General features: G+C 56.7%; 1 protein-coding gene across 4 annotated transcripts in view; it reads left to right on the forward strand.

Annotated features, from left to right (window-relative positions):
* SHANK2 (SH3 and multiple ankyrin repeat domains 2) overlaps positions 1-26,739 on the forward strand; it is a 494,838-nt gene that overhangs the window by 447,953 nt on the left and 20,146 nt on the right. For 3 of the 4 annotated variants that reach the window (XM_064492014.1, XM_064492017.1, XM_064492016.1), the window contains exons 18-19: positions 18,499-18,634; positions 19,726-19,806. In XM_064492014.1, the coding sequence (XP_064348084.1) occupies positions 18,499-18,634; positions 19,726-19,806 (217 nt within the window). Of the gene's footprint in view, positions 1-18,498; positions 18,635-19,725; positions 19,807-20,090; positions 20,100-21,482; positions 21,504-26,739 lie in introns of all 4 variants that reach the window. The other variant, XM_064492018.1, reaches the window with a different exon arrangement.

Consider the following 26,739-nt stretch of genomic DNA (forward strand, 5'->3'; position numbering starts at 1 on the left):
GCCCTGGGCGGCCTGCTTACATCTCCCTGCATAATTCAGGGGCCTCCCCTCCTGCGGGAGGACCACCCCGCTGCAGCGCTGGACCAGGCCCCAGCCTCCGGCTGGCCACCCTCATATGTTATATGTTCACAGTGTCTAACACAGCACGTGACCTAACAACCGTCAGGTAGACCAGTGGACGGATGGATGGATGGCTGGACAGACAGATGGGCAGATGGGTGGATGGGAGTTCGGGTGGGTGGACAGGTGAGACGTATGGATAATGGGTGGGTGTATGGACAGACTGATGGATGGATGATGGACAGGTGGATTGATGGATGGATAATGAGTGGGAGGGAGAGAGGAGGCACGTTTGTAGGCACTTTCCGGCTGTGAGCGTCACTCTGTGTCCCTGCCTTTTATGCTGCAAAGCGGCCTTTCCTCAGTGTCAGCCCTTCCCTGGTCAGCACGGGTGGGCTGGGAGGGTGTGAGCACCAAGGACCACCCTGCTCAGGGCTCTTGAGTCACTCACCTGCGTGCCACCCCGCTCCCTGCCCCGTGCAGAGGGGCCCGGCACCCCTTTCTGTAGGTCTGAAGCCTGGCAGCCCATACATGAATGGAGACAATGACAGGACGTGCCCCCCAGGTCCAGCAAGGATTCAGTGGCTCCGGGCCCCCTGCCCTGGCAAACTCTGACTCTCATTCCTCCTTGTCAATGAGACGGAGCCTGGCAGGAGCCAGGAGGGCAGACCAGCCACGCACAGGACACCCACGAAAGCTCATGGGGGTCCACGCAGTGGGATACTGCACACCCATAAAGAGGAACGAAGCGCTGGCACACTCACTGCAGCGTGGATGAGCCGCGCAGACGTTCCGCTGAGCGAAAGCAGCCAGATACAAAACACTGCGTCCCTTCCGTGCAACGCCATTGGCGTGAAACGTCCCGGGGATGAGCACGTGCAGAGACACAGCAGGGGAGAGGCTGCCAGGGGCTGGGGGAGGGGAGGCGGGGAGTGCCGGCCGATGGTTGGGGGTTTCCTTTTGGGGCAAGGAAGACGTTCTGGAGGCAGCTGGAGGTGGTGGCTGCACAGCCTCGGGAGCGTGCACAGTGAGCGCCGCGGATTTCAAAGGGGGGGTTTTACATCACGTGAATTTCACCACTTTTTTTAAAGTCTACATGTTCAAAAAAAAAAGAAAAAGGTTGTGGGAGCAGGTTGCTGGGGGCCAGGGAGGTGCCAGGGTGGCCACCACAGAGAATGCCGTTGTGGGGGGGGGGGTGATCTGGTGGGGGGGGGGGTGATCTGGCGGAGGGGATAGAGGCGGGGTAGGGGACAGGCCCCGGGCCTTGTGCGGAGCAGTCTGGGCTGTGGTTTCCTTGGCTCACTCCGGCCTCGGGGGAGAATGTGGTTTCTTCCCTCAAGGCCTCCCCCAGGCAGCTCACCTGCGTTGTCAGCTCTCCCGGCCACGCAGACGCCAGGCGGGCCACCCCAGCCACGTGCTGGGGTGGGGACAGGGGAGTGGCAACAGCAGGCACCCCCAAGAGGCATTTGGGTGGCCCCACGGCTCACGCGGGGGTTGAGGCCTGGCTTTGGTGGCAGGAGAGACAAGAGCAGGTGGGGGGGCTTGGCGCGTAGCCAGGGACGCCCCTCCCACCACCTGGCGGAGGCGGCCAGGTCTGGGGGTGTTGAAAGCTCATGTTTTGTTTTTTTTTTTAAATGCCCAAGAAAGCATGTGCGGAACTCCAGAGTGCTGCCCACGTCAACTGCGGTTTCTTTCTTTCCCTTCTTCGTGTCTTTCTCTGTGTGAAGAGGATCCCAGGGCTGGGGGAGTGTGACTGGCGCTGGTGTCCTCAGAGAGGCCTTCCCGGGTGCCCTCTGATGAGGGCCAGGCCAGGCCAGGCCAGGGGAACCGGCTCCGTGTGCACACGGCCTGGCGTCTGTGCTTGCTTCTCCCGGGAGCACTGGCCCAAATGCCAGGTCACTTCACCCTGTGCAGGGCGTCGTGGTGGCTCCAAGTCCAGGCTGGCACCCAGACTGTACCCGAGCCAGTAACTTCTCAAAGACCTGAGGGCCTGCTACAGAGCTGGGCTCTTGTGGGCTGGACTGTGTTCTTTAAAAAGATGGATTCCCGACCCCCAACTCCTCAGAATGTGACTGTACTTGGAAAGAAGCTCTTTAAAGAGGTGATTAAGGTAAAATGAGGTCACTGGGTGGCCCTAATCCCATAGGACTGATATCCTTATAAGAGGAGATCAGGACACAGACACGCACAGAGGGACGACCAGGTGAGGACCCGGGAAGAAGGCGGCCGTCTCCACGCTGAGCAGAGAGGCCCCGGGCGGAGCCGGCCCTGCCCACGCCTGGAACTCGGACTCCCGCCCCCAGAACGGGAGACAGTGAATTTCTGTTGTTTAAGACCCCCCCCCCCATCTGTGGGACTATTCACAACAGCCCAAGCTAATAATGCACAGGCCTTGAACCCGAACCTCTGGCTCAAGTCCCAGCAAGGAGGCTGTCCGAGCACCATGTCTGGCCCGTGGGCTCTGGCTCCCTGGGCCTCACAGACGGCCCCAGGGGGGAGGCGTCCCCCAGGCCTTCCCTGCAGAGCGGAGGCCCCTCCTCCATCAACACGAAAAGCATAAAGTCACACTGATAAATTGTGGTTTGAAGGTAGCCGTGGTAAATACCAGCCAAGGGGCAGGCTGCCTCCTGTGGGGGCTGCAGGGGTGAGGTCTGTATCAGGCCAGACGCCACATCCCTCCCATGGGTCTTCCCCAAGAGTGAACATCTCAGAAGAGGCAGGCTTTTCTGTGTCTGCAAGCCCAGGGAGGGATAAAGTTTTCTGCCCAAATGCTCGCTTTTTTTTCAACTGAAGTGAAAGTCACGTTAACACACAATTAACCATTTCAAAGTGAACCATTCGGTGCATTTAGTACATCCATCATGCTGTACAGCCACCGCCTCTGTCTAGTTCCAGAACACTCTCATCACCCCAGTAAGAGCCTCTGAACCCGTCCGCAGTCCCTCCCCTCACCCCCACCCCCGACCCAGCCCCTGGCAGCCACTCATGTTTTCTGTCCCCGCTCTGTGCATTTCACAGAAATGGGATCACATGCTTGCCTCTTTCACCCGGCAGAATTTTTTCAAACTTCATCCATGCTGGAGCATGTGTCCGCGTGGCATCCCTTTTCATGAGTGAGTAATATTCTGTTGTGTGGGTGGAGCAGATTCAGCTCATCCATCCATCATTTTATCTGTCAACAGACATCAGGCTGTTTCTGCCTCTTGGCTCTTGTGAGCAACACTGCCACAGTCGTGCGTGAGCAGACACCTGCTCCCGCTTCTCTTGGGCACAAACCTAGGAGTAGAACTGCTGGGTCTCACTGTCATTCTGTGTTTCACTTTTTGAGGAAACTGTAAGCTGTTTCCCACATCAGCTGCCCAGTTTCCATTCCTGTCATTCACTCACTCACTTGGCGTGAGAAGTGGGGACAGGCCTGTCTCACTCAATGGGGAGCACTCAGCCTTTTTTCTAGGTGTGACTCCATTTTAGAATCTGATGAGGACCAGGGGCCCTCCCCTTTGGGAAATGCACACACATCCCCAGTTTTGTCCACAGACTCGAGACAAATGAGAAAAGGCACCCCTCTGTGGGGCGGGGGGTCACAGCAAAGCGAGCAGAGTTTAGGCTGGGCGGAAGCTCCCCCGGCGGCACCATCACGCAGTGAGCAGCCTGTACAGCTGTCCAGGACGGCCCTGCCTGCCGCACCCAGCAGCACTTTCGTCACCTTACGGCGCGCAGGTGTTCTCGAGAGCAGACATGTGTTCAGCAGACTCAGTCTCCCACAAGTGGGCAAAAGAATCTAGGAGTGAGCAGTGCTCTCGGCCTTTCTGTCCAAGTGCTGTGAGCTGGAGAGAGGAGCTGGGGGAGGGGAGCGCTTGGAGCCCCACACCCGGCCTCTGTCCTGGAGCAGGGAGCAAGCAGCCCAGGGCAGGGCGGCTGGCTTCCAGGGCTGCGAGGCGGGGAAGAGATGCACAGGTGGGTGGCAGGGCTGCGAGGAGCTTCTCTAGTCAGCGTGGTGCCAGCAAGTGACTGAGTGTGGACGACCTACTGCCGGCGCCCACGTGGCATAGCTTCCGAGGGCCCGGCCTCTCTTGTGCTCTCACCCTGTGCCAGTGTGGCTGACACCGATATTTTAGATAAAAGGCTTATATATGCTTGGCACCCTTAGTCGTTAGGGAAAGGCGAGCCCAGCCCACAAGGAGGGCCCCTCACCGACGGCTCTAACCCCAGAGACGTCCAGGTGCTGATGCAGATGCAGAGACATCGGGACCCTCATGCTGAGCTGGTGGGATGAAAACTGGTGCAGCTGCTGTAGGGGACAGCTGGGAAGGTCCTCAAAAGTTCATGTCAGAGTTGCCATAGGACCCAGCAGTTCCTGAGCACCGCACTCCGCCACGCGCTCACGGCCGCCGCTGCAGGCTGTGTGGCCCTGGGCAACCTGCTCGCCTTCTCTGGGCCCCGGGCTCCCATCCATAAGGTGGGGATGGTGACAGCATCTGCCAGCCAAGTTGTCAGGAGCAGTCAGTGCCAGTCCGCATACGACATGCTTGCCTGGTGCTGGCACACAGCAGGTGCTGTTACCATGTTCCAGGGTGACCTGCGCCGTTGGGGGGCTGCCTTGGGGCCTGGAGTTCTTGACTCCAAGATGCCAGGTCTGGGGCCCAGGGGCTGCTCTGCCGACACCCACGCCAAGGGCTTCAGCTGTGGGACTCGGCCTGGCCCATGGAGGGGAGGGGCTGGCATTCTGAGAGCTGGTCCTGGGGGTCTCAGGGGGCACAGGCCAGTTCTCTCACCTGCTGTGCGGCAGGGCCGGGAATCTACCTGTAACAGGTTCTGCCACCACGATGCACACTGACGGGCGAAGCCCAGTCAGGGACGCCCTCCAGGCGTACACACAGCCAGCCCCGGGAGACACCAACTCAGCCACCGCAACACCGCACACCTCGCTGCTCAGGGACGGTGGGAAGCAGCCAGCTCTGAGCCCAAGTAGGGGTGCGGGTGCAAGCAGCCCTGCGCTCCCCACCTGCGGCACTGCAGGCGGCATCTCTAAAGGGGGTGTGGGTGGGGCTGTGGGGCTGGAGGGAGCCCCGAGCGGAAGCAGCCTGCCCACTGCTGCATGTTGCCAGGAGCAACCGTGGATGCTGAGGGGAGGGCCCATGGCACCTGACCAGCCTGGGGGCACCTTCTCTTCTCCCAGAGTGGTCCTAGGAGTGACCCGCCTGGTCAGGTAAAGCTGAGGGCTACCCTGGAGGAGGCGATGGCGCCTTTCTCCTCCCCTCCCCGCCGGCCGACAGCGGTAGTAGCCGAGAGAACAGCACAGGCACAAGGTGACCACGGCAAGCTCAGGACATCCTTGAAAGAACGTAGCAGGTGCCCGACCAGCCCGGAGCTGGGGGAGGGGCCCGGGCTGCCAGAGCCTCTGGTCTTGAGGGATCACATTCCCAGGAAGGATGTGGGATGGCACAGGCTTCCTAATCAGGAGGGGACAAGGTTGGGGCTTGAACAAGACGTGGTTGGGGACAAGCTAGGAATTCATTATGCCTGCATTCCTGCACATGTGCATCCCCTAAGGACACACAGGAAACAGCTCGCAATGGGGGAATCTGCCCCCTAGTGCCTTGTGCATCATGTCCCATGGGCACAGAGTTCTGAGACCTGACAGGAGATGTGCAGTAAGACTGGCTGGGGGCGGGATGCGGCGACGGCCAGGGCAGGGAGGTGAAGGGAAGACGGAAGGTGGCCGCAGCAGAATTCTGGAAGCCTGATGGCACCGGGACTGAGGGGCCCCAGGATGTGGGAGCCTGGGCTGCAGTGGGGGAGCAAGATGAGGCAGAACGGCCTGGCAGGACCCCCGCAGGCCAAGGCCTAAGCACCGGTTTTTCTGGAGACAGAGGGACTCCAGGCCCAGTCACAGGTGGGTGTCCCGAAGGTGCACTGAGGAATTGAGGACAGGGGCACACATGCGGCTGTCGCCTGCAGCTCTGGGTCAGCGCAGGCCTGGGAACAACTCCACATCCCCCACGTGAGCCTGGGCACGCGTCAGCGGCCTGGCGGCGCGGGGGCGCTGGCAGGGAGAGGGCGCCGCTGCGCTCGGCCACCGCGCGGCCTCCAGGGGCGCTGTGTGTGGAAGAGGCCAGAGAGGTGTGATCAAAAGGTGGGCGTGAACACACACGTGCTCATAGACACACGTGCACACACACACACACACACACACACACACACGGGTATTTGCGTATTTCTTCTTTTTAACGGAAGGATAATCCACACACGGAATTTTTGTTTAATTGAATGTTGCCTCGGGGGCAGCGTACAGGGAGAAAAAGACTTCTCTGAATGCAAACTGTTGTAGATGGGATCCTGAAATTGGGTAAATGTTTCACGTAAGGATAAAGCAATTAAATCGACATTTCAGAATTCAAAAACAAAATAATATAAATGAACGTAAGCACAAATGAAACTAATGGCTTTAGCAGAGAAATGATTTCAAGGGATGGTTGAAGGCTGCAGACCGAAAAGAAGTCTTAAGCTCTTTTCAGTAATTATATTGTGAGTAATGACACTGATGTCGTCAGCCTGAAACTACCTAACGAGTGTAAGGATAGATGTGACAGATGACTGAGTAATGGATGGTAGAAAGGTGACAGATGTGTAGATGGATGATTGATGGATAGACAGACCGACCGACAGACTGGTTAACGTCGTTCATTAGGAACGCAGATTTTTAGCAAAGATAGAAATACAAATATAAAATCAAAGCAGGAAAGCCCCTGCTACTCTGAATTTCAGCTGAAATCATCAGTGTGAACTGACAAGGAGCCTAGACCATGTGGCCTCACCGGCAGGCAGGGACGGTCTTGAAGGTGTTTCATGTTCAAAGTCCCATGGAAAGGGCTCAGGGGGGCACGCGAAGGGGCCCCGCTAAGCACATGTGGGACAACTGGGGCATAAGAGGGGTAGTTGCTCAGGGCATCTCGCGGAGCCAGAAAGGAAAGAAGTGGTGGGAAAGCTGAGGGACAGAGCAGCTCTGACGGCCAGAGCTGGAGCCATCCGAGTGACCAATCTGGGAGCACTGGTGCGCCTCCAAACCACAGAGTAAGCATCCACAGGTCTGGCTGACAGAAATACACAACTGAGGAAACCAGTGAAAAGGGAGAAGAAACCACTCTCCCTGCAGAAGCCCTGAAATTTATGTAAGAGCGCCCACCCTCAAAGGACGGACTGTGAGTGCCCACCCCTTGGCTGCGGCTGCGCTCGGTGACTTCCTTCCAAAGGGGGCCGCATGGAAAGGAGAGAGGGCAGCCTCCCAGGAGCCACCTGCAGCGCGCGCCTCAGCCGGGGAGCACCCCAGGGGCCAGCCGTGTCGAGGCTGTGGGTCCTGGTGTGGGGGGCAGAGAAGCACCCCACCTCTGTGGTCTTCCTCCCCAGACCCACGACCCCAGTCTTATCATGAGAGACCAAAACCCCAGTGGATGGAGAGTCCACGAAACACCGGACTGGTACTCAGAACTGTCAAGGCGACCATAAACAGGGGAAGTCTGAGCTGTCGCAGCCAGAGGGATCCAAACGTCCTGTGGCATCCGGGTGGGAGCCTGCAGGCAGAAAAGGGACACTGGGTAACAATTAAGGAAATCTGAATAAAATGTGGACTTTAGTTAATAACAGTGTATCAATATTGGCTCACTGGTGACAAACGTATGGTCTTAGTGTAATATTTTCGTGATGACTGGGGGTGGGGCATGTGGGAATTCCCTGCGCAGTCGTCGTAATTTTTCTGTAAATCTAAACCTATTCTGAGAAGAAAAAACATGTACATGCGTAAGTGACTCACTTTGCGTACACCTGAAACTGACATTGTAAGTCAACTGCACTTCAGAAAAACTAAAAACAAAACAAGACAAATCCATAACAACTCTAAGAACTTGTTATAGTAATGGGAGTAGATTCAGACTTATCGAACACCCCTGAATCCATAATGATGCTTTTTAAAGAACAGGTCGCTTGTAAGGGAACCGGTTCATTCCTCTGAAAACTGGTGAAGAAGAAGAAAGAATGGAGCATGTATCCTGCCCTTCTTATAAAGACTGGACCTTGGGGCAGTCAAACAGTTGAGAAAGGGAAGTTTCTCTCTTAAAATTATTCCAAATAATAAACGGAGAAGGAACAGCAGAAGCAAATGACCTCCAGGCCGTGGCCGTCAGTAGCTGCTAAAAACCTTAGGGACCGTCCAGCGGGGGATGAACCAGGCCAACAGTGCCAGAAACCCACCAGTGAATCCTGACGCCACAGAAAGGCAGGAGCAGGGGTTCAGGGGCTCCGGGGGGGGGAGGGGTGCTCGCCATGAATCAAACCAGAGCCAGGGGCCGGCCTCCAGCCAGCAGCGGGTGGCAGGACAGAGGACAGAACGTGGTCAGCAAAACTGAGGGGCACAGGCAGCAGCTGCGTTTCTCCAGCAGATGGGCTGCACGGAGATAAGGAGGAACGGGGGAACTTGTGAAGACTTCAGAGTCGTGCCAGCAGACACGTCATGTGGCTCCCATTCACCTCCTGATTCCAGCCAACTGGTACCCTCAGGACAGTTCTGAGATGGTCAAGAAAATCTTGGCCGTGATGGAGAATTTGGTGATAAAAGGAATTCGAGCTACCTCTCAGGGGCGGTCCTTGTACTGAGGCTGTTGTTAATAGGAAGCTTTGACTTTTCACAAGCAGCAGGCTGGATGCTTTCAGGCAGGGGAGGAGGAAGCTGGTTGTTGGTCCAGGAGAATCCATGCCGGGCAGGGGCGGGGTGGGGGTTCTCCCAGAGGCTGCTTCAGCTGGTCCTGTGGCTGCAGTGGTCTGGAGTAGCAGTCCCTCTGCTCTTGTTTACTCCAGGGGCCAGTTTTCCATAATAACAAAAATGCAGAAAGGAGCTTCCTTTTTAATTAACAGGCTTTATTTTTTGAGCAGCTTTAATTTACAGGAAAAAAAAGTAGAGCAAAAAGTAGAGAGAGCCCCCACATACTCCCTGCCTACCCATTTCCTTTTTATTTTAACCGGAGGCACTGGGGATTGAACACAGGACCTTGTGTGTGCTAAGCACGCGCTCTACCACTGAGCTATATCCATGCCCCCACTCATTTCTGTATTTTTAGCATCTTGCTCTAGTGTGGTCCATTTGTCACAATTGCCAAACCAACTGATGAACCAATAATTGCTACGTTACTGTTAACTCAAGGCCACAGTTTACATCAGGGCTCCCTCTGCATTGTATTCTGTGGATTTGGGCAAACGTGTAGCATCACATGTCCACCATTACAGCATCGTACAGAATACTATCTGCCTGAAAGTCCCCTGCGCTCCACCTGTTCACGCCGCCCTCCCCCCAGCCCCTGGCAACCACTGACCTTTTTATGGTCTCCATGGTTTTGCTTCTTCCACAACGTCCTGTACTTGGCATCATACAGTATGTGGCCTTTTCAGATCGGCTTCTTTCCCTGAGCAAGGTGCATTTAAGGTTTGTCCATGTCTTTTAGTGGCTTGAGAGCCCCTTTCTTTTTATCACTGAATAATATTCCACTGTCTGGATGGACCACAATTTATCCACTCCCCTACTGAAAGACATTTTGGTTGTGTCCAAGTTTTGGTGATTCTGAATAAAGCTTCTGTAAACATCCACGGGGTTTTGTGTAGACCCAGGTTTTCCGCTTACCTGGGGAAACGACCCCCGGGGAGTGTGACTGCTGGATCACATGGTAACAGTATGTTCAGTTTTCTAAGAAACTGGCCACTGTCTGCCAAGTGGCCGCGCCGTCCTGCATCCCCAGCAGCAGTGGACAGGAGTTCCTGTTGCCCCACGTCCCAGCGTTTGTCGTCAGTGTTCTGGACTCTGGCCATTCTACCAGGTGTTCAGCGGTATCGCATTGTGGTTTTAATTTGTATTTCCACAATGACATTTGAAATTTGGCATCTGTCTCTCTGCTTTGGTGAGGTGTCCAGATCTTCTGTCCCATTTTTGTTTGGGTGCTGTGTTCTCCTACTGGTGCTGTTTAAGAGTTCTGTGTGTATTCTGGACACCCGTCCTTTATCTGGTGTGTTTTTTGCAAGAATTCTTCCCCACCTGTGGTTTGCCTTTACATTCTCTTGACGGTGTTATTTTGCAGAGAAGGTTTCACTTTAGCGAAGCCTGGCCTGTCAGCTCTCTCCTTGATGGAGAGCGCTTCTGGCATTTTGGCCGAGGAGTTGGCGCTAAACTCAAGGTCGTCTAGGTTTTCTTCTACATTATCTTCCAGGAATTCTACAGTTAGTGTTTCACATGTAGGTCTGTGACTCATTTTGGGTTAATTTCTGTGAAAGGTAAAAAGGCCGGGTCCGGATTCTGTTTGTTTGTTTTTTTTCTCCGATACGTGGGTGTCCCACTGCCCCGGCACCATTGTTGAAACGTCTTTTGTCCACTGAGTTGCCTTTGCCCCCTTGTCCAAGGTCAGCGCGCTGTGTTTGCGCGGGCCTGTTTCTGGGCTTGCGCTTCTGTTCTGCTCTCTGTTTGCCTAGCCTTTGGCCAGCACTTGATTAGGAAGTTTCACAGTGAGTCTTGCAGTCAGGCCATGTCAGTCGTCTGCGCTTGTGCTTCATTACTGCATTAGCTATTTCAGGTCTCCTGGCTTTGCGTGCGAAGTCCAGGACCAGTTTGTTGGTATTCACAAAATAACTGGCTGGGACAGAAATCAGCTTTTTAGGGGTCTCTCTTAAATATGAGCTTCCCACCGAGGAGCGCCAGACAGTGATGAAAGAATTAATATGAAAGACAGAGCCCAAGACAGACAAACTGTGGGGTAAAAAGAGGAAACAGATTATGCAGGGAGAATAACATGAAAAAACTACTACTAATACAACCAGAGAGATGAGATACTGCATCCTTGAAGAACAAAATGCACTTTTTAAAAGTAACATTCAGAGAACAAAATAAGAGCTCTTGAAAATTAAAACTATTAGAGCAGGAATGAAAATTCTGATATACAGATTGAAAGGTAAATTGAAAAGAATTTCCCAGAAAGAGAAGGAGAGGAAAGTTGAAGAGGAAAGATAAATTAGAGGGCCGGTCCAGAAGGCCCACCATATGCCAAATAAGGGAAACTCTAAGAGAAAAAAGAAACAAAATGTTCACGAAGTAACTGAAGGAGACCTCCTAGAACCGAGGACCGTGAGTTTCCGGGTGGAAAGGGCTCACGGGCGCCCAGCCTAAGAGGTGAGAACACAGTCACGCCGCGGTTCAGGCTCAGCGCGGCTCGGAAACCGTGGGGCAAGCAGAGTGCCTCACAGGGCCGCCCGTTTCGGGGGGCTGTTCTGCCAGTTTGAGCAAAGGTTGCCTGCTGTGTGTGAGGAGTTACCCACCTGCTGCTAACTTGCCCAGTTCCGCGTCATCGTCCTGAGGCCCTGTTGTTGGGTGCATTGATGTTTGTGGCTGTTCTTTCCTCCTTACGAACGACCTCTTATATCATTATGAAGTAGCCCTCTTTATTTCTGGTAATACTCTTTTCCTTAAATCTGTTTTTTCCTGTTTTGTTGGGATATAGTTTACATACTGTAAAATTCAATCTTTTGAATTACACAGTCCAGTGGATTTTAGTATGTTGGCCACAGTCTAATTTTGGAACACCTTGTCACTCCAAAAAGAAATCTCACGTCCATCAACAGTCGCTTCCCACTCCTCCAAGCCCACTTATTGGCGACTACAGATAATGCCGTTACGGACTTCTGTGTACGGTTATTTGTGTGAACGTATCTTTTTCAGTTCTCTTGGGAATATAGTAGAAGTAGAATTTCTGGATCATGTGATAACTCCGTGTTTAACTTTTTGAGGAACTGCCAACCTCAAGTGGATAACATTTTGCCAGATATTAATATAGCTGCTCCAACTATGGGAGATCTTTTTTCCACGTATTTACTTTCAACTTCTCAGTGCCTTTGTTTTTAAAATGTGCAGACAGCATACTTAGGTCTTTTAAATCTATTTTTATAATATTTGCTTTTTAACTGGAGATTTATCTCATTAACGTTTAACATAATTATTGATGCTCTCCAGCGTAGGTGCACCAGTCTGTTTGTCTTCTGTTAATCTCTTGTTTTCCTCTGTTCTCCCTTCTCTGCTTTACTTTGGGTAATTTGGCTGTTTTTAGAACTCCACCTTATCACCTTGTGGCTGGACTGCTTTCTGTTCTCTCCAGTGGTGGCTCCAGGATCATCGTATACATCCTTTCCAGTTGACTTAGAGTTCACACTGCACACTTCACACACAAAAGAAAAACCTGGCAACCACACAGGTGTATCTGCTGCACTCCGGCCTTCCTTCAGGACACAGCTGTCTCCAGTGTAACGTCTACTCACATTCTAAAGCCCACAACACAACATTGTTTTTGCCTAAAATGGTCACACCTATTTTTAATATGAATTCAAATAATCTTTTATCTTTTACCCAGTTATTTATCATTTTTGATATCTTTCATGCCTTCTGAAGATTACTGTCATTTCCCTCCAGCTTGAAGAGCTTCCTTTGGCATTATTTGTAGTATAGGTCTGCTGGCCACACATCCTCTTGGTTTTCATTTATCTACAAAGGTCTTTCTTTCCGCCTTCATTCTTTGCAGATACTTTCAGTGGTTACAGAACTCTAGCTTGACAGTTGCTTTACTTTCACATTTAAAAACACTGCTCAGGCTCTTCCTGCTCTCCAGAGTCTCTGGGGTGAGGCCACAGGCGTTCCTGTCGCTGCTCCTCTGCGCGAGGTGTGCGCCGCTCCGGCTGCTGGAAGAGGTCCTCGTTCCTCCTCAGCGCTCAGGCCGTCTGTGCTGTGCCCAGGCGTGATTCTCTCTGTGTTTACCTACCTGGGGTTCACTGCGTCTCTTGAATCTGGACATTTGTCCTTAACCTAATTGGGGAAGTTCTCAGGCACCATTTTTTCTGACCCATTTTTCTCTCTCTTTTCTAGGATTCTAATTTTCTCCCGTTCAGAGCTTCTAATTATCCTTATGTTAGACCCTCTGACATTGTCCCACAGTCCTTAACACTTCGTCCACTTCTGAAAACCTTCCCTCTTCATATTGGATAAGTTCTACTTCTGTACTGAAGTTCACTCTTTGCTCTTTCGTATCCATTCTGCTGTTAAACCCATCCAGGGCACTTTTAAATTTCAAATACTGTTTTTTGTTTTTGTTTGTTTGTTTTGCTCTAACAGTTCCACTGACATCTTTGCTAAGGCTTCTTACACTCCGTGCATTAGGAGCGCACTTCCCTTTACTGAGCGTTGTTGCAACAGCCGCTTTAAAGCCTTCGTCTGGTAGTTCCGACACCCCGGTCGTCTGTAGGCTCATCGAGTCAGTTTGCACTGCATCCTGAACATTGTGGCTGTTGTGCTGTGGCAACTTTGGCTTCTGTTACATTTCTTGCGTGAGTGTTGATGTTTTTGTCTTAGTTAGTTGATAACCTTGGTTAGACTCAAACTGCAAACTGCCTGGCCCATAATGGCAGCAGATCAAATTTTAGCTCGGTGTTTTAGCCTTACCTGCAAGCTATTCTGAGTTGGCCCTGTGCATACATAGTTCAGACATCAACCGGAGGTTTGGGAAGTGTTTACACATAGAACATGGAGTGATTCCTCGCAGGGGTTCTCCCCTCACTTCAGCAGCCGTGGCCACCATGGGCTCTGTCCTCTGACTTCTCAAATCAGAAAGGCTGCAGTTTCTCATCAGGGCGTCCGGTAATTCACACCACACCGTGTCCATGGCCCAAAGCGTCCCATTTTCTACTCCCATCCCAAGTCTGCCTTTATTCTTGCCCTGGAGCTTCCAGGGAACTGTTTCTATTGGTTTGGGTTTGGGGGTGGAGGTATATTCTGTCCAGCCTGCAGTGTCACCTGCAGACGAGCTAGTCTTAGGTGCTTACTTTACCTTATCCTCCAGCCTCAAATTTTACACCCAGGCAAACTACTGTTTCAGTGTGTAAAGCCATTTTCAAATAGACAATGTCTTAAAAAAAGTCATCTCCCAAACTCCTTTTCTTGGGAAACTACTGGAAGTCTACCAAAAATGAGGTTCTGAATCAAATACATACATACATGGGTTCTAGGATTCAGAAAAACCAACACAAGAGTGAATCAAAAGGAGTCCTGAGGGTGACAGTAATGGGGACAGAGGCCAAGAGAACACCGAACCCACATTGTTAGAGGAGAGAAGACTTTAGGAGCCATTTCTTCAAGACAACAAACTTAACACCCAATGGAGCTGAAGATTTTGAAAAGATGTACATATATAAGGCAGTGTTTGGATTTGAATTACTGTTAAGTACATAGAAATTTAAACCAATATAAATACGCCAGAAAATGACTTCATGCTAGGGAAAATAAAATGCACTGGGAAAGACAGACAAAGTACTCAGAGCATACTGCATGGTCTGGCCACGAACTGATGTTACAGTCATGATGTAAATCCTGAGTGTGGAGCTGGGTAACTGTCTACTGCTGGAGGAAGAAGTTCTGGAAAAGTGGTGGGACAGGAGGTGAAGGAAAAGAGTTAGGTCAGTGCTTCTCAGCTGAGGGTGACTCTGACCTCCCAGGAGACGCATGGCAATGTCTGGACATCTTGGTTGTCACGTTTTGGGGAGGGATGTTGCTGGATCTGGCGGGCAGACTGCAGTGATGCTGCTAGAAACCCTCCAGTGCACACCCGAACAGAGAACTGGTCCAAAACCACAATGGTGCCACAGCTGAGAACACTGAGCTAAATCGTCATCTTCTGTAGAGATACGTCAGTACATGGTACCTGCAATTTAAACATAAGACAGCAACCATATAAGTGCGTCTAGAGATGCAGTGATGGGTACAGAAGAGCTGGCTGAAGGCTGCGGGAGTGAGAAGTGGGGCCAGATGGCTGGGTCCTGTTGGCTTTGTAACAAGCCTTGTAGAACTCTGCTTCTTTAAACTGTGTACACATACAAGTTTGGTATTTTAAAAAACAATTGAAGTGGAAGAGGAGAAACATTTAGAGACATATAAAAGTGTAATGGAGGACAGGTTCCTGAAGCGTGGTGCTGGCCAGGCTCGTGTCCCTCGCTGCCAGGACGCGGTTTCCTCCCTCCGTAACTCGCACCATGTCTGTATGGAAGGATGACGCAGAGAGCGTGGCACTCTTCCTAACAAACTAACTCCCTGATTTGTTGGCAGCTTCTCTCTGCTCCAAAGCTGTCATCTTCGCCGTGGCTTAATTCTCTGTAAATGTGCTGGATGATCAAGGTACATACCTCCCCCTGGCGGCAGCATGTCAGAATTGCAGGCCCAGTGGGTTTTGTTTTGCTCTGAGAGACACCAGAACCCCATGAAAGTTAAGATGCCAGTCTGGGCATCTGAGGAAGGACAGGCATTTCACCTGCTCGGTCTCTGAGATTTCAGTCACCACCCGAGTAATTTGCAACATTTGCTTTAAGGACAGTATCTGGTTCCGAAGTCTTGTTTCAGGTTAAACTGAAGGTTCGGCCTGTTTAAGGGCTGGGAAACTAAAGCACGGCTCTCTGCGACTCTGTTCCTCCGCCCTGGTCAGAGGATGGAGCTGCATGTCCTCATCCTGCCTGGTGGGTCGTGGGCTTGTGGATTCCAGGCTGAACTGTGCTGTGGTGTTTCTGGGGCTTCTCGCTGGCACCTCTGTGCCGTCCTGCACACTGGCTGACCCACAAAAGCCCACACTGCCCCCTGCTCTGACCTTGGCATGTCTCTTGCTTTGGGGGCAAGACTCCGTCCACAGCTTATTCCCTGGCAGAGCAGGGGGAGGATGTAAGTTGGGTGTGGCTGGGGGGGGGGTGGATGGACACACATGAGGGGCTAAGGCAGCTGGGCTCCCAGCTCCCCCAGCGCAGCGCAGGCTTGAGAAGCAGGGGGGTGCAGCTGGGGGTGCTGCTCCCACCGCCGGGCACTCAGTCTTGGGTGAGGGTGAGCCTCAAGGCCGCCAGGCCCTGGGGGCACCTGATTCTTCCCACCCTCTTGGCAACTCAGAGAGTGGGAGGTGGGCCCACATCACCACGTTTCACTCATCAGGCAGCTGGTGCATCGAGAGGCCGGTGGGCCGCCCTGGGGCCCCCAGCTAGTAGGTGGTGTCAGGACGCAAGCTGGGCTAACTTCACACTTCTGGAGGTACAGGGTTCTAGAGAGTTGGACCCAAAGCCACGGGCGTCATCAGGCAGCAGTGGGACCGCTGGACGCCTGGATTGTGGCCAGGGGCCAAGTCCCCAGCCCCAGCTCCCTGACAAGCAGCCTTGGGTGCCGAGCACCCCAGCCCCTGGGCTGGAGCCCAGCTCTCCATCAGCCGCTTGAGCCCTGCCAGCTGCCTGCACTGACCCACGGACACAGCAGAGCCTGGTCCTTGCCTCCACCCCCAGCCACTGGACGGGAGGCTGGCCGCACTGCAGTCCCCTTGGGGAGCTCCCCACATCCTCATGGTGCCTCAGCCTGGTGGCTCCAGACCTGGTCTGGGTCTCCCCACCTCTCTGCCTCCGTCGGGGCCCTGGTGCCCATGTTCGCCAGCACGGATTCTGCCGTTTCTGCCCTTGTCCCCATCCCCACCCGCCATCCGGAGCAACTGATCCGCCTAAAATGTGCATTAGCCACATCACTCTCGGGCCCCAAAATGAACTTCTCACCTAGCATTCGAGGCCCACTGATCGGGCCTTGGGCCACCCAGAACCTGGGCTTTTCTTCTACTCTGTCTGCTCACACTGTTCAGGCCCCCCACCCCCACCATCTTGCTGTCCCACAAACACTCCAGGCTCGTCCCCGCCTCCGGCCTCAGCCCTGGCTGTGCCCCTCCCCCCAGAGCATTCAGCCCTTGCTCCTGGTCCCCGCATCTGCCCCCCTCTCCTCTCACTGGCTTGGCTCTCTTTAGTGGCACTCGGCACACCTGAAATGATATCTGTCCACTGATTTGTGTGCCATCCAACTCCCCCATGAGAGCGTAAGCCCCAGGGGGCAAGAGTGGACCATCCACCAGGATCCCGCGCACCTCCGGGACTGAGTGGGCTCTCAGAGCAAGAGTGTTGGTGGAATGAACAAATGAATGAATTCACTCCTGAGCCACAGTCGCTGCTCCGGTGCTGGTGGGGAAGAGACAGAGGGAGGGGAGCTTGGACCCTGAGTGTCAGGCTGGCCAAGCTGGGCCCTGTGCTGCTGCCCCAGGAAGCTCAGGGACAGCCATCTCTCCTCCTGGTCCAACTCCCCAGCTCCCCCTGTCCTGAGCTCACCTGGATTCCTGACCACACTCTGAGAAACCAGTGAAGAGCAGAGCCACTAGGTGTCACTTTGCAAAGACCACAGCTGCAGCCCTGCAGCCCAGAGGCAGGCAACTCTCCCCTACACCGGCCCCTCCTGGACGATCCTGCCCCGGCTGGGGGAAGGCCCACAGCCCCAGGACAGGGGAGGGTGCCTCCTGGCCAGTGTGCCCGGCCAGGTTCCTGGGCCCCAGGCAAACTGGGGGTAAAGCAGGGTGAGCTGGCCTGGAGGAGACCTTCAGAGATGGTCGGAGCCTTCACTGGTGTCCCAGCTGAGGGGCCGGGCACTGCGTGCTCCCTGGTTGCATGGGTGGTGGGTCTGTGAGGCCATCGAGCCCTGCCGACGCTCCTGTCTGCGGCCACGCCGCGCTCCGAAGGCTTGTAGGACTCCACAGCAGAGAAAGCAGCACAGCAAAACGGGGACTGGCAGTCGCAGGCCAAGCAGGGTTTCAGTGCTTCCGTTAGTTCTTGACAACCAGGGCGGTTCTCTTTCCTCAAGAGACGGTACTCAAGGTGCTCGTGGCTTCGCCTTCCTGTGCGTTTGTTCTCAGGGCTGCCCTCTGTGCTTGGCGCCCACACCGGGAGCTGTGGGGACGGCAGGTGCCAGAGCCCACGCGGAGAGGGTCCATGCAGGGGCCCTGGAGGGTGCGGAGGTGATGGAGGGAGGCGTCACTCAGGGAAGTTCCCTCCCACGATGGAGCCAGGTCTGGCTGGTTTGGCAGACATGGTGCGCGGTGGACAGAGCAGCCAGCTGAGCTTCACGAGGTGCCCAGTGCCCGGGGACTGGGGCCCCGCACTGCTCACGGGATGTCACCTCGGGGCCTGTCTGCATTTCCACCCTGGTGGCAAAGGGGGAGGTGAGAGGCTGACGGGTGCCAAGAGCTTGGCGCACACCGTGGAGGCCCCAGTGGAGGCAGCGGGTCCCTGAAGCTGCCGTCCCAGAGATAAGCGGGGCTGACCCGTTGCTGTTCGCGCCTATGAGCCAAGCTTCCTGCCTTTTCCGGCCTGTGGGCGAGGGAGGAGGAAGAGGGAAGCCGCGCGGGGAGACGGGAGATGGGAGACGGGCAGCGTCCTGTGACGCGTGTTCCCAAATGTGTGAGAAGAGATTGAGCGTATCTGCCCCCCCACCGGCCGGGTGCCGGCTCCTTTCGCTCACAGCCCTGCTCCCTCTTCCGGTAGGTTAACAACGAGAACGTGGTGAAGGTCGGCCACCGGCAGGTGGTGAACATGATCCGCCAGGGAGGGAACCACCTTGTCCTCAAGGTGGTCACGGTGACCAGGAATCTCGACCCGGATGACACCGCCAGGAAGAAAGGTGCCCACCCTGTGCTCTCCCAGCCATGAGCCCCGCCCGAGGGATCAATGGGGAGTAGGGGCCCTTCTCCAGCCTCCGGTGCTTGGGCACTTCCCAGGATGTCCCCCATCTCCTTCCACTGGGGTGGGTTCTGATCCCTCCACCAAGAGTAGGAAGAAGCCAGAAAGGGATGTTACGGGTGATTCAGGCTTACCCACAGGGCAGTGGAGGCCTCAGGCCAGGGCTGTGCTCAGACGACCAGGGGCCTGGGGGCTCCCACTCCAAACTGACTTGCCCCAGTCACTGCAATTTGGTGACGGGTCTTGCCCGCAAGTAGCCTGGGCCCACTGTGGACAGAGGGCCAGCTTGCCTACCCTCCTTCCCAAGGGAGGTCACAGCTGGGGGACACTGGCGCTGAGGGAGGCCTGCAGAAGGGAGCCGGGAGCAGGCCAAAGGTACCTGGGGCTAGAAGAAGGCTGGAGTACCAAGTTAGCACTTCCAGCATTTCTCAAGGACAAGTGTACGCCCCTCTCCCACCCTCCCACCCACCCACCCTGCCAGGAGCCTTCAGTCCTGGAGACAGCAGTCAGCACAGCCAGGGAGGACTACCTGGAGGAGGGGGCTGAGAGATGTGGGAGGGGAGGCTGCAGTGTGAGGGTGTGGAGAGAAGGGGAAGTAAAGCTACTGCAGCCGGGAGAACCCCGTCCTGCTGCAGCTGCTGGAATCTCCTGTCCCCGTTAGTCACCAGCAGGCCTACAGAGAGCTGGACCAGACTCTCTTCTGCAGACCTCTGCTGCACCTCACACTGGGCCCTGGCCCTACAGACGGGAGGGACCCCAAGTGCAAGGTGCGCTTGGGGGCTGAGTACAGAGAGGCAGGGAGGCCTCCCGATGAGGGCTTGTCCTGGTCCCTCATGGAGCCTGCAGACTCATCCAGGCTCATGACTCTGCAGGGTGACCACTGCCGGCTTCCCCACCCTGGGGGACACTGCCTCAGTTTTCCCAGCAGGCTCCAGGTCCCCTCCTCCCGGCTGCTCTGTAAGGTGGGGTGGGGTGGGGTGGGCGGCACTGTGGCCAGGTTCTCACCTCCATCTCTCCTTCCTGCCCCTCAAGCTCCTCCACCTCCAAAGCGTGCTCCGACCACGGCCCTCACCCTGCGCTCCAAGTCCATGACCTCGGAGCTGGAGGAGCTCGGTAAGAGCCGTGTCCGGCCCGCCCCAGCCCTGCGCTGCCGCCAGCTCCCAGCACACCGGCTGGGCCAGCCTTGGCCACGCCCCAGCCTGCGCATGGCCCTCTGCTTGCCTGCCTGCCCCTCTCCCGGCCCCCAGGCCCCAGAACGGTGTCAGGAGATGCCCCCGGATGCAGGGCTCCCACGCTGGCCCGCTGGGGTCCTGCTGGCTTCAGGGGTGGTTACTAGTCTTAAACTCTTTCGGTTCGTCTAACATTGTTTTGTTTTGAATTTTTGGGCCTCTCACTAGTGGATAAAGGTAAGCAGCCCTCTGCTGTCGAGGGAGCCCCCCCTGAAACCTGCCCTGCTGGTCCTCTCGTGCACAGCTAGGACCAGGAAGCTCCAGCCCTTGGGTCTGGCATAGAAAGCAGTGGGGCTGCAGACCTGGTGGGCTGCGGGCCAGGTCGAAGGAGCTCCTGGTGCCTTCTGGAAAGCTCTACAAGAACAGAGGGCTGTGGCCACTGGATGCCACCTGGCCCGGGGAGGATGTGCAGAGCAAGGTGGGGCCCTGGGTCTAGCGGCCGTGTGGCTGTTGAAGAGGGATGACTTGAGCTGGTGGTGTGAGCCTCCCAGGTGCTGGTTAAGTGCCACACTGCGAGTCACCACGGAGGCCAGGGACACCTCCTGGAGGAAGTAGGCTCTGATCACAAATGAATGGCGAGTGGGCTGAAGGCCTACTCCACTGGGAGGCCCTGGTGGGCGTCTCTGAGCTCTCCTCAGGGTATGTTACGGGGGCACAAAACAAACCCTGCGCCCACGGCCACACCCCCATCAGCCCCAGCTGGTTGGGGTGGGGCGGGTAGTCTGAGCGTCCTTGCCGGTCTCTGACTTGCCATCACTCCCATCTGGTCCCAGCCTTCAGGAGGAGACCTTCTGGTCCTGGCCTCCCCTCCAAAAACAGCACAGAGAGGCCCTTTCCCCCTCACAGCTCCTCTGCGAGGGCCTCCTGCAGTCCACCCTCGCCGGGCCCAGGCCACCTCCCAGTGAGCACCCCCTTGCTTGCCACCCTGTCCCAGGGCTGGAATCTTTGTTTCAGGCTGAAGCCTAAGTTCTCTAGATGAGAGCATCCCTGCTGTGGTGCTGCCCACCCCTGCCCAGAACAACTAGTTTCCGCAAAGCCCCTTTCCTTTCATCCCTCCATAACCACGCCGCATCCATCCAAACAAGACTCACCAGGAAAACCCCTCTGAACCCTAGGCCTGGCCCCGGCGGGGACCACAGTGTGAGTTTCTGCACATGCTTTTCTAAACCCAGACAGCATGTGCTGCTCTGGCTCCTCCGAGGGGCCTGTGGGCTGTGGGCAGGACACCTTTAATAAGGGCTCTGGGGGTGTCAGCCTAGGACGCTGTGAGGGTCCCCCTAAGAGATGCCTGGGCTCACACGGCCCCCTCTGGCAGGGTGCAGGGAGGGCGGGGGCTGAGTGAGAGGAAAGGCCCCCGTCCCTGAGGGAAGCAGGTTTGCTGGAGAATGTGATCAGAAAGGGCGTCCAGCTCTTCACAGCTACTGGGCCCACCAGCATCCGCCACAAGCTGCAGTCAGTGCAGGGCGAGGGGGAGCCCAGGGCAGCAGCCCAGCCCGGGCCCTGGGGGAGCGCTGCCGGCGCACCTGCCACAGGACTCACGCTCCCCTTTCTGTTTGCAAGCCTCCGTCCGGAAAAAGAAGGGTAAGGGGCGAGCCCAGTGTCCGTCTCAGCCCCCAACCCGCACGCCCTGTGTGGCCATCGGCGTGGCGTCTGGAATGTGCTGTGACCCTGTGCTGTCTTCTCCCTGCTCGGGGTCCGGGGGGGGGGGGGGTGGGATCGGCCCCAGGATGCGTCCCGTCTCAGTCTGTCACGTCTGCCTTCTCCCGTCTGTGGTCCCCAGCGTGTTCTGCATTTGCCCCTGAGTTGTGTCCACGTGGCCATATCTGACGCCTGGGCCCTCTTGGGCCCAGGGGTGGCAGGCAGCCTCCATAGCCATGGCTTGGGGCGCAGGCCAGCAGGGCCCCTGGCAAATGGGGCCCTGACTGCTGGCCCTTTTGCCCCCAGTAGGGGCTGCCTCCCTTCAACTCCTAAAAAACCCCTTGAGGCCTGCTCGGCTCCTGCCAGGAGACTGCCCTTGAACTTGGGGAAGAGGGGGCTGCGAGGCCAGGCTGCTCCCTGCCCCTCCCTAGGCTGGCAGTGGTGAGGGGGGGACCAGCCTCCGCGCTGTGAGCAGCTAAGACACCAGCCGCACGGGTGCCCAGCAGCCGGGCCCCGATGGAGCTTGCCCCTCCGCAGCAGCTCCCACACTTGGGGTGCCTCTCCCAGGTGCTGGAGGTGAGCAGCAGCCTGTCAGTTTAGGGCCAAGAGGGGACTTGCCCACAGGCCCAGGCCCTGCCACTGAGATGTGACTCAGCCAAGATGGTGGGGGGAGTCTGGGAATCCCGCTGGGCAGTATCTGAGGGCAGGGCCAGGGGTCCTGGAGCACCAGGACAGGAGCTCCTTTCTCACCCACCATCCCCCGCCCCGAGAGGCAGGCCAGCCCTGGCAGCCTTCCTCTGGAGCAATGCTGGGCCTCCCCCAACAACCAGGGGCTGCTTGGGAGACCCCCCCCCCACCATGGGCTTTCCAGGACCAGTCACCGTGTCACCACATGGTGCGTGCCTGGGGCACAGGAAGTTTCCTGAGATTACATTACCCTCTGAACTCCCTTCAACCCAAGGCCAAACCCAGCTGGCAGGAACAACCCCTCTGTCCACCACACTTCCCAGAAAAGGCACTACACCGTAGATTCCAGAAGTCCCATGACCCTAACAGGGCTAGCGGGAGAGCCTGTCCTCAGGGAGCAGCCGCTGGCCCGCCCCACCCCACCCCACCCCGCCGGCTCCACCCTCCTCCCCAGGGCCCAACAGCCAGAGACCCGGGGCTGTGACTGAGGGAGAGAGGAGAGAGGTCGTGTTCCGCGGGGCCAGCCTGGGGAGTGCAGCCCTGCCTGCCTTTGGCCAGCGAACACCGAACACTGGATGTGATTTGGAGCTAACACGCCCACATTTAGTCCTTGAGTGTTCCCTGAGGACCTGCGCTATTCCCCAGACACCAAGCTCACTGGTGTCAGGGTGAGCAGCGGTGGTGGTGGGGGGCCCCGAGGCAGAATCTGGGCAGGGGTGGTGGGGCCAGCTGCACCATGGCCTCCCAGCCCGCGGGCCCCTCTGGCTGCACCCCACCCCCTTCCCTTCGAAGCTGTGTGACTCATCAGAGCCTGCAGGCCAGGAACAGTGTGCTGGGGTCAGAGCGCTGGCCCCTGGCCTTCGCTGCCTCCACCAGAGACGGGTGGCTGGCAGTAGCTGCTGCTTCCACTGCATATGGCTCGTCTTTGACATCTAGCGCTGTCGACACCTTGCTTTCCTTCTTGGAAGCGGTTTACGGAGGAAATCCTGCACTGTGGCCTCTCACCCTGAGACGGGGCATGGGTGGCCCTGCCCCTCCCGAGAGTTGGCGGAACAACTGGTTCGAGGTCACGAGGAGCGACAGGGTGCCTGGGCATCTCCGCAGCCAGGAGGCACTTCACAAACCAACTGCCTGACAGGCTGAAGAACTGGAGAGTCTTAGTCCCGGCGTTGCGGGACGTTCCTGGAGCATCTAGGATGCTCTCCCGAGGGGTCCAAGGAGCAGCTGGGGGCCTGGATACAGCCTGGCATGTGGCCACGGCAAAGGGGGGCACAGGACACAGAAGCCAGAGTCCCTGCGATGGCGCCCCCTTCCCCCAGGAGAAAGAGGGCCCCTTGGCCAGATGCGCCCGTGTCATCCTGGCCTCGGCCTCCCCACGGTTCGGAGGGTCATTCCACTCCACAATTTGAGGCCTCCCTACTACAAAGCCAGCAATACCTGCTGGACGAGTGGGAGGGCTCGGGCCACAGGTGACTCTGCCTGTGGTGGGGGCAGAGCTCACAGGTGGGGGACTCTGGTGACAGGCAGGACACCAGCTCTGCTCTGGTTCCCAGAGACACGTGGCTACATGCGACCCTGACATCTACCACCCCTCCCCACCCAGGACACACTCTTCCCTGCGTGAGGAAGTGTGCAGCCTGTGGACGGTGGGTACCACATCTGTCTTCTAAGCAGACTGTAGGTCTGTTTAGAAAATTAAAATACAGGTCACTGCCGGAGCATTTTCATCAATTCATTACTAAGATTTGACAGTTTTCAAATCTGTCTGCAGGACTGCTTTTCAGTCACAGAGCACTTCATTCTAAGGCTGCAGGGGCTGGACTCACTAATCCTCTTCCTCTGGAGTCCCTGAATAGAGACCCAATTCCAGGCTTTTATAAATTAAGCATAATAATCCTTATGAGCTTAGAATGAGAAGCAGGAACCCACAGTCTCACAGCTTTCCTTAAAAGCCTTCACGTTCCAGTAAACAAGCCCTTCAACACGGGGGCTGAGCAGAGTCTTTGAGTCAGGCCACCAGCCTCCCTTCGAGACAAAGGCCAGGAGGGGACTCAGGGCCCCATGGGGAAGCGATGCAGGGCTTCCCTCCGCATTTGCACCACACAGACCACGCTAACCAGCTCTCACTGTGAACAGAACAGCCCTGGACACAACCCCCCCAAACCAAGATGCTCTCCTGTGTTCTGGATCAAAGAACATTTGGGTGGCGTGGAGGCCGAAGGGCAAAGGTTTCAGACAAAGACCATGATACCCACGTTCAGGGTCACCACAGCTCCAGGGGGTTCCCCTTCAATTACACCCCAAGCAGCCCATCTCAGTGCAGCACGACCGTGGTGAGCACAGTGCCCTGACTTTGCAGCTGGCTAGGCCAGGCAGACCAATCTGACAGCAACCCTAGACTCATGGTCTGCCAGGGCTCGGCACCCCTGTTGGCCCCAGTGGAGCCCAAGCCTCCCTCTGGTCCCAGCATTCCACCTGCAAGACCTTAGGCAACTCAGAGCCTCATTGTTCTCTCTGCAAAAAAGGAATGACGCTCCCCTATGACCAAGTTCTTTTTAGGATGAGAAACGGGATAAAGGTGCTTATTAAGCATTTCCACCAAAGTTGGGGACCGTTGTCACTAACAATGGTGCCTTTGCCTCACCTGCACACACCCGCCATCGAGCTGCGTTTTGGGAGTGCCTGCCATGCGCCGGGCCCCACAATTGCAGTCTGCTGCCTGCTCATTCCAGGAGCGTGGGAGCTCCAGGCCGCGCTCTGGGCTGCAGAGGGTGGGCCAGCCCCCTCAGCTCAGGGGGCTAACACCAAAGAAACGGACTCGCAGGGCCCAGCTAGGCAGGAGCCTCTGGAAGCCGCAGCCAGTTTAGCCGTCCTGCCCAGGAGCCCCCCGCCCGCCCTGCTGGGCCTGACACGGCCCGCTGCGCTGCGGACAGGGCTCTCGCCGCGGTGGCCCCACAGGACGCCGTGCCAGGCCGCAGTCGCGCTCCCTAACTCAGCAGCCTCCGCTCCAGGCCCGTGTTCCCGGAGGCTCCCAGGAGAGCCCAGCCAAGCTGCACACGCCGTAGCCGAGACTGGGCCTGCGAGGACGCCGCGCCTGCGGGCCATGCGGGAGATGGACCTGACTGCCCGCCATCACTGGCAAAGCGGCACCTCGGCCAAAGCAAAGCCAACTGCGAGGGACCAAGCTTCCAGGGACGGGCCAAGAGGCCCCTCGGGCTGCCGTGGGCTTGCCAAGGTCAACCAAGGACCCTGAGCCCTGCAGCCAGCGGGGCGGGGAGCAGAGGAGATCATCACAGAAACAAGTTAAACCCTAACCATGAACCTGAGGGGGAAGGCTTCCTGTAGGAGGCACACTTCTTGGGGCAGGGAATCTGGCAAAGGGAAGGTGGTGAGCAGAGAAGGCAGAAGAGGCAGAGAGGTCAGCAGGGCTGGGGGCTGGGCAATGAGCAACCTGGAAAGCACTTGAGGACGAATGCCCAGGGGCCCTGGGGCAGCAAGGAGGAAGGCAAGGTGGGGGACACAGGGACCACAGCTGGAGTGTCCCTGCAGCCACACAGAGAGGCGGGTGTTTCCCACTAACTCCCTGAAGGGCAGAAACTCACCAGTGTCCCCCGACATCAACCGGGAAGGAAATGGCCCCGAGGAGGAGGCCAGAGCTGGGAGAGCTGTGGGTCCCAGAACCTGGGGAGGGTGCTGAGAGGAGGAACTGAGAGGTCCCGAGCAAAGTGGCCTGTCGGGGCAGCGCCCTGGGATGCTGTCTCCGCCTTAGTCTTCTGCTGGCAGGTGGACGCAGTGGGCATTTCCATAAAGGGCCAGAGCACGGGTGTCTGTGGCTCTGCGGGCCTCTCCCCACGGCACACTCTCTCTCTCTCAACCCCTTTAAAGTGTGGACACCGGCCTTAGGTCAAGGGCCAAACCAGAACAGGCGTGGACAGGGTTTGGCCCACAGGCCGTGGTTTGCCCACCCAGGGCCAGGACACACTGGAGTCGGGTGCCCAGCTGGAGCCTGAGTGGGGAGGGGCCCCCTGCGGTTCCTCTTGTTGGGGCCCCTGTCTGGGCGGCTCAGAGGGCAGGTGACTCTAGGGGGCCCTCACAGGGGCTGAGCTCCTCCTAGGAAGCCGCCATCACAAGTTGGCTGAGGCGCCTTGACCTTGACACTGGAGCTCCCAGCCTCTGACTCTCACGCTGGCCTCGGCTTGAGAGGCCTGGGTCTTTCTGACAGCACAATCTTCATGGGGAGTCACAAGAGCCCAGAGCAGGTTGGGGTCACCCAGGAGAAGGCCTCAGCTTGCACACAGAATGTTCTGGGGGGCCAGGAGAGTGCTGTGCCTCACTGGGTCCAAACAGGACACTCTGCCAGGCCGGCCTCTCTCTGCCTTCCTGCTGTCCCGGTGGCCTCCCCCACCAAGCACTCATCTATGTCCCTGACCCGGGCTCCTTGCTGCGACGGCCCTACTCGGACACTGGGGTCTGGACCCGGCCTGCAGAGGGA

This window comes from Camelus dromedarius, chromosome 12 (genome assembly GCF_036321535.1).
Source record: "Camelus dromedarius isolate mCamDro1 chromosome 12, mCamDro1.pat, whole genome shotgun sequence".
In the NCBI taxonomy this organism is placed as follows: Eukaryota; Metazoa; Chordata; class Mammalia; order Artiodactyla; family Camelidae; genus Camelus; species Camelus dromedarius.